This window comes from Blastocystis sp. subtype 4, assembly GCF_000743755.1.
Source record: "Blastocystis sp. subtype 4 strain WR1 chromosome Unknown seqid_0331, whole genome shotgun sequence".
In the NCBI taxonomy this organism is placed as follows: Eukaryota; class Bigyra; order Opalinata; family Blastocystidae; genus Blastocystis; species Blastocystis sp. subtype 4.
In genome coordinates this window covers 1-10,328 of record NW_014569216.1, presented here as the reverse complement: position 1 = coordinate 10,328, position 10,328 = coordinate 1, and the positions used below count along the sequence as shown (strand labels likewise).

Sequence of the window (10,328 nt, the reverse complement as noted above, 5' to 3'; positions counted from 1 at the left end):
TGGCAATTCAAATTGCCTCCAAGAATGACTGAAGTGAATCCAAACGATTTTTGATTGACCAATAATTCGAAATTCTGAGAGATGATTGGATTAAGAAAAAGTGTTCGAATACAAATAGACCAATAATATTCTCCTATTTCAAATATCTGATGATGATTGGTTTATCATAATCCTGCCGCGCTTTGGCTTCTTTGAATAGGAAAAGTGTCAAAAACTATTTCAATCATGTCTGAAAACGAGAAGATCGCTGTTGAGAATGCTGCTGATGACAAGAAGAAGAGAAGAACCACTAAGGTCGATTCTTATGCCACCTACATCTACAAGGTGTTGAAGCAAGTGCATCCTGATCGTGGTATTTCCAAGAGAGGAATGGCTGTAATGAACTCATTTGTTTCTGATATCTTCGAGCGAATTGTGACTGAAGCTGGTCATTTGGCTCGTGTGAATCACAAGAGCACTGTGGGAACAAGAGAGATCCAGACTGCTGTGCGTCTGATTCTTCCTGGTGAACTCTCAAAGCACGCTATTTCGGAGGGAACCAAGGCTGTGACCAAGTTCCGTGGAGAATAATTGTACTCTAGGTTGTATCATTGATTTGTTTTTGAAAATCACTCAATTTGGCGGGTTAGTCATTTTAGAGGTACTAGTAATAGGATGCCATTCTTTTACCATCACTGCTTAGAATTCTTAACTAAGGTTTGATACAAACATAGAACTGTCTTTGAATCCCATTAAGAATATCTAACACTTCATGAATATTTACAACAATATCGTCTCGTTTGGAGAACTGTGACATCACCGCATAGTACTTATGACCAAGAGCCATCGCTTGTTGATAAGGAGCCAAATGCTCCTTGAAGGTACGACCCGTGAAGATCACTCCATTCGGAAGGAATTCAACAACCGTCGTTCCTTTGGGAGCAAACAGCATATTCGTGAAGGCACCTCCATGAGGTCCAATGACCGCTACGGCAGTTGACCACAATTCCATAGTGGCCTCAAGGGTCTTATATTCGGTGTGGAAGAAGGGCACATAATTATATCCATTATTCTGTGCAAACTGCTTTAAATGCTGCTCTAACTCTCCCTCATTGGTAACACGCCGACCACCACTCAGTGTTCCTTTCCTTCTTGACAGATAAATAATGCTTGAAGGCAGATACTGATTAGGGAACATGATGTGAGGTAGCTTCAACAGGTATTGCGCTCTCTGCCACAAATAGGGATGAAGAGGAGGGGTCTTACATGATAGAACCAGTCGCTGTGCCGAGATAACATCTCCTAGGTTTTTGATACTGCGATAATCAATTCGTCGTTTGGCTGTAATCCCCAGACGATCATACAACTCTTCCACAATCGGATATTGAGGGGATAAGTCAACAAGAAAACGAATGGAAGGATCATTCAGAATCGATTCCATTTGGAGAAGTTTGGGAAGGACGGAATCGACAAAATGATGGAACGTAGCACCATTGGAAACCAACAAATAGACCACAGTTCCTGGAATCTCATATTTATGAGCTGAAGAAGAGACAGAGATTTGCTTGTAATCTGAATAACAATTGCAGTCGTAGTTAAAAGGAAGAGAACCATACTCCATGATATCAATGGATCCTGTCGTATATTCGGGTTGAAAATACACAATGTAATCATTATCCTGCTGACAGGTTTTCTCCTTACAGTCCCAGTTAGTATAGAGATGAACATACTTAGAAGGATGCACACAAATGTCCTCACCGATACAATCCTCCTTCTTATGACTCGACAATTCTTGGAAAAAACGAGAAATAACGGGTAGAGTGTTTCGAGGATTCGTTTCCACAGTAAATGGTGGAGGAATCACAAAAGCAGGATACTTGAACCTGTAGCTGATTGAAAATGCTGGATCTCGTTCCTCATCACTCACAATGGTTGGTAAGATTTGAGACAGAGTTCCTTCAATTGTGATATTGGAGCCAATTGCTACAGAGTTCTCAGGATTTGACACTCCACTCTGCTCTCGAAGATGTGCCCTTGCAGCTTTCTTCTTTTCGTATTCATGTTCAGTCTTAGCAGACTCTCCCCAGATTGGTTTCTTCTTTATTGAAGTACTCTCTTTCGGAGTGACAGTAGAAACAAGTAAACTCTCTTCTCTCTTGGGAATCTTCATTTCAATAGCTCGAGATTCAAACGACTCCTTAATATCAGCTTTCTTTTGCAAAGAGAGTAGTTCATCAGAAATCCGGAGAACTTTGTTATTCAGAACGGTGTATAATACGACTCCAGTGATAATTAAGGTAAAAACAATGAGTTGCTTAGGAATACGACACTTCCGAGAACAACGTGATACCATATCCTTCCATGTTCTCTGGATTACTTTCCACTGTGAATTTTGATTATCGTCATCCATGGATAAAGGGTATAATGAAAAACTCAATGGAACAAAAATGGAGTTTGATGGTTTGTGTAAACTGCATATAGTATGAAAGATAGAATAGAACAGAAAGTCTGATTAGATGTCTTATTTGCACTTCTGATATCGCATTCCAGATTCATACTGAACCGATTCCATGACAAACTAACTATGACTGTTGTGATTAGAATATACTGTATCTGAAACACAAATCTATTTTCGCATATGCAAATACATCTCCTACTACGAAGAAAATGAGATGATACGAATTCTGGATTTGTACAGCTTTGGAGATGAGTCGGTTGTGTCAAATCCCATGTTTACTTCCATACTGCAATTTGTTCCTGTTTATGGTGGCATCATTGTCTTATCTGTAGCATATCCGTGAAGATACCTTGAATCAGAGTGTATTTCTCGCTATCCCCATATCAAGTACATTACCAAACAAACGATTAACCCTTTCATTTATTGGTATCATCGTACAACTCGTATTAACTGTTAGAAAGCCATGTGTTTACATCGTCGTCAATATTTAAAGGCGAATTTATGACATATTCGGGAAAGACGGTTGAGTTAAACAAAAAGTTCATTCAAACAAAGGTACATCGTTGATTGAGTGAATTAAATAGACGGACAAGTGGAATGGAGTCGGTTTCTCGGAGGAACGATATTGCAAGATTCTCTATGATGATGTAATCTCTGTGGATTCTAAATATGAATTCCGCATTTTATTGATTGACAAACCCCTCGAGGGAAGCTATTTTCCATTACAAGTGTTTCCAGAATCAAATGTCTGTTTCCATTCTGGACGACTGTCCGGTACTTTTGTTGTTCAGCTTTGACTTTAGAGGTATTAAATTACTTTGTGAGTGGACCCACTGCTCAGGAACTTCAACACTCAATTGACAAGAGTATTTCTATATCCTATGGATGAAATAGTGCTAGTCTTCTTCATTCTACTTTTTTAATCACAACTACGTGATGAACAGCAGCAATGAATCTATTGCTGATGCAATTGTGAAGTTAAAGCAGTGGATTATCTTAGAGTGTAACATACTCCAAACAGAGGTCAGTCAGCATAATTCCCTGTATTCGTCATCGCTGATGATCCAGTTGTTTTTGCGTCGTGTTGTTGAAATTTATTTTATCGAAGGATGTTATTCAAAGGTAGAGGATCGATTTGATCTGAAGTGCAGATTATGGATAATCTGATTGAAAACTCCATGAAAGAGGAGATCTCTCTTCAATGTACATTATCATCTATCCGAGTAGATATGAAATTAAGTGATGAAGTATAGAAAGCAGGAGGCTTACAACCTGAAGATGTCTGCCTAGATGCGCTCTGCTATTATCCTGATATCATTCAACGAGCCTCAACAGTTCTTCTTCGCATTTCTGATGAACATAGTGTCTTTGGGAAATTGAATGTGATTTGGCAGGCACTACGTATTCTTACATCAGAAATCAAAGAACGGATTCTGCTAAGGAAATGTTAGCATGATTATCCATATCAATTGTAGCCATCATTCATCACATTACAAGTGACGATCAACTTCCTTTATTGATTCTGGTTATCGTAGAATCTCCATTGACCAATGTTATTGCTCAAGTCCAGTTCATGGACGATTTCGATTTCATGCATTCTCGTAATAATGAACTGGAGTATGGATCATTTCTTTTCCTCATATTCAGTTACTGTTTTGCATCTTTCTCCACAGCTGTTGACTTTCTAAAGCACTATAAGGTTCAGCGGAAGCAATTTACTCTTCAGCCAGCCACACGTCTTTCTCCTACTGAGGACTTTGGATTAGAAGGATGGGCTCCAGGCATTCCTTCTGTATTCAACGATATTCTCACACAAACCTCTCTTGAGCCAGTGGTATTTCAACAATCTTCTTCTTCGCTACGATCCTCCTCTGTGTCTTCTCAGCGATCCACATCTTCATCTCAATTTGATACGCCTGATCAACAAGGATACTGGTGGAGTCGAGATCTAGAGCGACAACTACGGTAAGCTTTCTCTACATATCTCACTGACTAGAGAAGTTGAGCGTTGTTCTATTGATCAGATATCGTTCGCTTCTCCGAGTGATGTACCTCAATCTCCCTCTCTCTCAGATTCTTCGTTAATCGAACCAGTTCCATCGGATGACAACAAAACATCACGTCATTGGTTGTGCTGCTGTTCCGATGAGTCGGAATCTTCCATGAAGTCTCCTGAAGAATCTGCTTGTCAGCAACCTCTTGTGGATGTTCAGATAGTAGATGAGAAGAAGGAAGAACCAACAGTTTCACCTAAGAGGATTATGATACGTCAATCCTATCCTTTACCGACGGAACCGTCTTCTCGGTTATCTATTCAGTCTGCTCCTGAATACAGGATGGTTGATCCAGCTCCTTCTCTTAGTTCAATTAATGATACTGGTTTAGGCCCTTTTTTGACATCTCTGAAGTCTACAAAAAGGAAAGTAGTTGCTAGTAATGATTTCATGTACCACTCTTTGTTCCATAAGTTGACGATACTTTTCCATTGCAATGTCTGTATGATTCATTTTAGATAGTCTTATCTAGAGTGAAAGTGGATCTACAGGAGGAGGTGGTTGGGGATTTGGATGTTTGCATGAATCGAATTGTGTTATGAATAGCTTTTCTGTCATCAATCAAAAAAGCTTCAACAGAAGTAACGAAGTTTGCAGCAGACCTAGTCGATAAGAGTGCAAATGAAGCTATTGTACGTTCAGGACGAATGAATTAGGAATCAGAAGTTGTATGGTGAAATTAAGAAACAAGGAGAAGAGCTGTACGAAGAAATCAATGCTCGTGAACAAGAATTGAATGGTAACATATGAAAAGGATTAATAATGAATAGGTGAAGATATTGTCGTTGTTCCATGGTTGCTTCCAGAGTTCTCAAAGGATCCACAGGTGAAAAATGAATTAAAAACATCAATATTGGATTTATCAAAGGATCTAGATACATTTGTGAAGGAAGTGGAGGAAAGTGATGATCCTCGCTATAGTCCAGATTCCAATTCTCGGCTCATAGTACGGCTTCGTGAAGCCGATAAGAGATTACAAAAGGCGCGTTTTCTGCTTGTTCAGCGAGATGCGTTGATTGATGTTCCATTCTGGTTCCAATGTGATCGATTAGGATGACCACTTCTGGAGACATTATCTGTACCATGTATTTACTACTGTTGATCACTACCGGTCTCGTGAGATACAGAAGATTCCTGAGGAATCCAACATACCTAGAGATAGTGCAAAACATGAGTCTGTGGAAACCGAACAACCTGCAATGCACGAAAGTCCAACAGAGCCTGTCGAATCTGTAGAACCTGAAACTAAGGATCCAACAACTGAAGCAAACGGTAACCAACAGCAGGAAGAACCTCATCAGAAACAGGAAGACTCTGTTCCCATACCCATTGAAGCTCCACAAAGTACAATTCCTGAAGTCGTTCAAACTGTTGAGGACATTTATGATTTTGATGGATTGAGTGGTAGCATCAGTGAAATATTGTCATAGCTAGATATTGAAAAAGAAATGAGTGATGTGGAGATGGATAATGTGAGTATGGGTGACATTGATGACATCGAAAAGGAGATCCTTGACGAACTGTAATGATATTTTCCATTGTGGTGTTTGTTCAAACACTTCCATGTCATCTGCTCAACCTGTCAAGTTGACACACTAAAATCGGTCCATTTTCTGGAGTAGTTATTGTCTAGAGATTCTTAATCCATTTCCTACTTCTTCTAATCGAGATGAGTCAGATTGTGGAGAGATACGGGGAAACGTTCAATGATGAGAATTACGAGTATCGGTATCCCTTTGTCTATTATGTAATCGATCAGTCAGGTTACTATCCGAAAAGAATTTGCCAATCTTATTCCTAAAGGACGATTACTAAAAGAAGATGAATGGCGCCATTTGGGAATTCAAATGAGTTTTGGATGGGAACATTACTGTGAATACAAGTTAAGTATAATATGTGGCTTCAACTGTAGACCACGAACAACAGTCCTTCTCTTTCGTCGTCCTCTCGGAACGGATGGAAGAACTGGTTTAGTAGATCCAGTTCGCTCCAAAGAGCTGAAGGAGAAGTTTCGACGGGATTATGGTTTGGAGTGATCAATCTCCCTTTTCCTTCCTTCTTTTTGTGTCCTTTTGCATACTTGATTGATTTTGTTTGATTTGACTATCCACTTGACACCCTCATTCTTGCTCACTTCATTACTCGGGAAGCTTCTCATATGACAAACAAATACAAATAGATTATCTATTCATATAAATCAATTATCCTATACTCAATACAAGATGCGTCAGGACGGTTGTATTGCAGGAACGGGGTTTATCCTGCTATTTTTGTGGATTATCGTGATAATAAACGTGTTTATGAGTCCCTCGCGGGAAACTGTGAATGATTGGCACAAAAGGCTGGAACCATTTCATATGGGAGAGTCATCCTATGCAAAGAATAACGATATGGTTCTTGTTCTCTCAACCACTGTGATGCCGACAGATGTCAGGATTTCTCGTTTCTTTTACTTTCTAGGATGAGCATAGTCCAATTGCAGAACTTCAGAGGAATACACTGTACTTTTTATCGACTATGCCTGGAGTCCTTGGAATTGTGTATTGTGATGATGACTATTGGTTTCGTGAGTGTTCTAAGTTCAATTTGAAGTGTTACAAAGAGTTTCCGTATTAGTTGACCGAGGTCATGATGCCTAGCAAAGCTCCTTTTGGTATGCCTTTCTTCTTTGGTATGATTGAGTTGTCTATGGAAAACTATCCGGAGTTTCCTTTCTATGGATACATAAACGGTGATATCCTTGTTGAGAATACGTTACCGATGGTATTGAAAGAACTACATAAGGAAATCCAATCTGGCAAGATTAGTCGAAAAGTTTCGGTGTTTACTCATCGAAAGAACATGTTCGCGAATTTCCCTGATGATCTATATTCTCTTCATACAGAGAGTCGAGAGTGTGTGTTTCTGTAGTGAATGATCTATAGTGAGTTGTTTGATATGTTTAACCACAGAAGTGTCACTTACTGGGATGTCGCTATTGTTGGGGTACTTCACTAATGTAATATATAGGATCTATTTGTCTTCACACCTGAAGTGTTTCCATGGCACTCAATGCCGAATTTTGTCATTGGTCGAACTAAGTATGATAACTTCATTGTTCAGACCATTTCTCGTGATCCCTCACAGGTGATGGTGGACGCGTCGAATATGGGTCTGTGATTCGGTTCGAGAATGATGCTTAGTTGCTATTGTTCACCAGACGATCGATGGTGTGAGATCAGGATTGCGAAAGCAGCGTAGTGAGAAGAAGTCATGTTAGTATCTTGATCTTGTTGTGATGAGTAGCAATTAGTATGATGTGGAATGAACTTGCTTTGCATATTGCTGGAATTCATGATTGTTGTCGTGATATCTGGTTTGCAGAACAGAGTAGTCATGTAATCAGTAATCATTTGATTCTTATCTCACAACTAGTACCAACAAATGCTGGCATATGTATTGAGAATAAGTTGACTCCTTCGTATATGGAAGATGACTTCCAGTTGAATGAGATCGATGTGATGAAGAGATACATCAAGCCTAATGATCATCGTCGTAGGAACATATCTCTTACAGTTAGTTATAGGTTGTCTATTTGTAGTGGAAGGAGCTGTGACTGGATTCATGACACATCTTTGTGATCATAGTTATTATCTTTGTACAAATCGGCAACACTGCATGTTGTTCTTCGTATCGTTATTCATGTCTAGTCTCGCTAAGAAGCGTATTGAGAACTGTGGCTTGCAAGACAGGGTTACTGTGATTTGTACAGAAATTTCAAGTGATCGTTACATGAACCAGCTTGTTGGGTATCTTCAGTTCTATAATGCTCACTTTGATACAGTGTTCTCCATGCTTCCTTCAGGAGATGGGTTGATTCAATTTGTAGGATTCCATTTTGTTTTTGAGGTAGATTATCCTTTATCAACAGCAACATCCAACTCCATGTACAAAACCACTTCTCTATTTCATTCGCGGATATAATCGTATTCAAACACGTAATTCTGTTCTCATTAATGCAGATGTTGATATGGTTGATACGTACGTCTGCTTGTCTTTATTGAATCTAGTTTGTCTTATCCTTACTATTTCGATGGTCCTCATTTTCCGGAGTTGGGTCTTGCAGTTTATTGTGAGAAGGGAAGGAAATCAGAACTGTAGTGTTAGTAGTGAGTGTTTGTTTAAACATCTTTTGTTGAAGTGAAGAACATGGAGCTTTCTCTTCAGAAACTAGATGAATGGATTCACGGAGTTTCGGAGTGTAAACTCCTGTCTCAGCATGACGTTGAGATTCTTTGTACTAAGGTTTACTTTAATAGTATTGTTAATCGTCTAGGCAAAAGAGATACTAGCAGAAGAGTCGAATGTCCAGCCGATTCGATGTCCGATAACCATTTGTGGAGATGTTCATGGCCAGTTCCGTGATTTATTGGAACTATTCCAAATTGGTGGTGACTTACCAGATACAAACTATCTGTTCATGGGTGACTATGTTGATCGTGGTTTTCATTCTGTATTGATGTTGGAATTCGTTGATATATAGGTTGAGATTATCACCTTGTTATTATTATTAAAAGTGCGCTATCCTGATAGGATTTACCTTCTCCGTGGAAATCACGAGACTAGACAGGTGAATATCTCGTATTTATCATATAAGATCCTTATGATATAGCGGCGGATTCTTTGATGAATGCATTCGCAAGTACGGCGATTCAAGTGTTTGGAAGTGTTTCAATGACGTTTTTGACTATTTTACAGTGTCTGCACTTATAGAAAACGAAATTTTCGTTGTTCACGGAGGTTTATCTCCTTCCATCAAGTCAATTAGCGAAATCCATAACTTAGACCGTGTATCAGAGATTGGAAGTATATCCTTGAGTTCCGTAGAATCAGTTAATCTTAACAAACACGACAATCCATTATCCGATTTGCTTTGGTCCGATCCCGATGATCGCAAGGGTTGGGGCACATCTACCCGTGGCGCAGGATTTACCTTTGGTGAAGATGTGAGTGAGAAGTTTAATAAGGAGAACTGTATTAGTCTAATCACTCGTGCTCATCAGGTGGCAATGGAGGGATACAATTGGTGTCATAACCATAACGTATTGACAGTATTCTCAGCCCCAAATTACTGCTATCGGTGTGGTAATCAAGGCGCTCTTTTGGAGATTGGAGAACAGATGAATTATTCAATGTACTGCATTCATTTCTTGTGTTGTATAGAATCCAATTTGATCCGGCTCCTGTTTCTCGGGATCCAGAATTGAAGAAACGTGCTCCTATTGATAGTGATGATATATGATAATGGCTTTTAACTTTTGCATTCGCTGGAATCCTAATTATCTGTTTTCTCTTCAAATACAATCGTCGAAATAGATTATGGAGTCACCAATCTGAATACTGATTTTCAATTACCTACGATCATTGCATTATTCTGTTCACCAGTTCTCACAAGTTATTTACCCTTGTTTCTTTGTTGAATTAGAATGCTCGTTGATAGAAAGGACATCCTTCTGGTTTACCGTCAGCTCTTTGAGGGTAGGGAGTGGTAACAGTAGTGTTTACTCTGTAGACGGAGTCTTCACCACTATTGATGACGTCCATGCCACCTATGTGCTTGGAAAGGACGAGAACGGAGAAGATATCACCATCAGCAACTTGAAGGTCATTAAGCTGCTTCAGTCTCTCTGGTCTCGTGGATATGTCAACAAGACCTACAGCTGGTGGGAATACGACAGTTGGTTGATTGTAGGTGCCACTTCTACTACACCTTGACTGATTCTGGTCTCCAGTATCTCCGTGAGTTCCTCCACCTTCCTAACGACATTGTCCCCAACACCTACAGAAGAGTGAACCCC

At 39.5% G+C, this 10,328-nt stretch overlaps 7 protein-coding genes across 7 annotated transcripts; 6 read left to right on the top strand and 1 right to left on the bottom strand.

Annotated features, from left to right (window-relative positions):
* Positions 1-369: 369 nt before the first annotated feature.
* JH06_4332 (histone) lies at positions 370-702 on the top strand (the record flags this gene model as incomplete). The annotated part of the gene is made up of 2 exons (XM_014670108.1): positions 370-554; positions 630-702. The coding sequence occupies 2 exons, from the start codon at positions 370-372 to the stop codon at positions 700-702; spliced, it is 258 nt and encodes an 85-aa protein (XP_014525594.1).
* JH06_4331 (hypothetical protein) lies at positions 692-2,149 on the bottom strand (the record flags this gene model as incomplete). The annotated part of the gene is made up of 1 exon (XM_014670107.1): positions 692-2,149. The coding sequence occupies one exon, from the start codon at positions 2,147-2,149 to the stop codon at positions 692-694; it is 1,458 nt and encodes a 485-aa protein (XP_014525593.1).
* Positions 2,150-2,938: 789 nt separating this feature from the next.
* JH06_4330 (hypothetical protein) lies at positions 2,939-3,326 on the top strand (the record flags this gene model as incomplete). Its single annotated transcript, XM_014670106.1, has 3 exons — positions 2,939-2,992; positions 3,022-3,211; positions 3,241-3,326. 3 exons carry the CDS (start codon positions 2,939-2,941, stop codon positions 3,324-3,326), a joined length of 330 nt encoding a protein of 109 aa, XP_014525592.1.
* A 1,835-nt stretch (positions 3,327-5,161) lies between these two features.
* On the top strand, positions 5,162-5,921 carry JH06_4329 (hypothetical protein; the record flags this gene model as incomplete). Its single annotated transcript, XM_014670105.1, has 3 exons — positions 5,162-5,212; positions 5,300-5,512; positions 5,544-5,921. 3 exons carry the CDS (start codon positions 5,162-5,164, stop codon positions 5,919-5,921), a joined length of 642 nt encoding a protein of 213 aa, XP_014525591.1.
* Positions 5,922-6,160: 239 nt separating this feature from the next.
* JH06_4328 (cyclin-dependent kinase regulatory subunit 1) lies at positions 6,161-6,527 on the top strand (the record flags this gene model as incomplete). The annotated part of the gene is given in 2 exon segments (XM_014670104.1): positions 6,161-6,238; positions 6,255-6,527. The coding sequence occupies 2 exon segments, from the start codon at positions 6,161-6,163 to the stop codon at positions 6,525-6,527; spliced, it is 351 nt and encodes a 116-aa protein (XP_014525590.1).
* Positions 6,528-6,918: 391 nt separating this feature from the next.
* JH06_4327 (serine threonine-protein phosphatase 2a catalytic subunit beta isoform) lies at positions 6,919-9,772 on the top strand (the record flags this gene model as incomplete). The annotated part of the gene is given in 15 exon segments (XM_014670103.1): positions 6,919-6,933; positions 6,952-7,100; positions 7,131-7,397; positions 7,416-7,470; positions 7,501-7,642; positions 7,674-7,745; positions 7,777-7,860; positions 7,906-8,025; positions 8,057-8,355; positions 8,384-8,632; positions 8,677-8,775; positions 8,807-8,983; positions 9,014-9,111; positions 9,143-9,682; positions 9,694-9,772. 15 exon segments carry the CDS (start codon positions 6,919-6,921, stop codon positions 9,770-9,772), a joined length of 2,445 nt encoding a protein of 814 aa, XP_014525589.1.
* A 184-nt stretch (positions 9,773-9,956) lies between these two features.
* On the top strand, positions 9,957-10,245 carry JH06_4326 (40S ribosomal protein S10; the record flags this gene model as incomplete). Its single annotated transcript, XM_014670102.1, has 2 exons — positions 9,957-10,008; positions 10,043-10,245. The coding sequence occupies 2 exons, from the start codon at positions 9,957-9,959 to the stop codon at positions 10,243-10,245; spliced, it is 255 nt and encodes an 84-aa protein (XP_014525588.1).
* Positions 10,246-10,328: the final 83 nt, after the last annotated feature.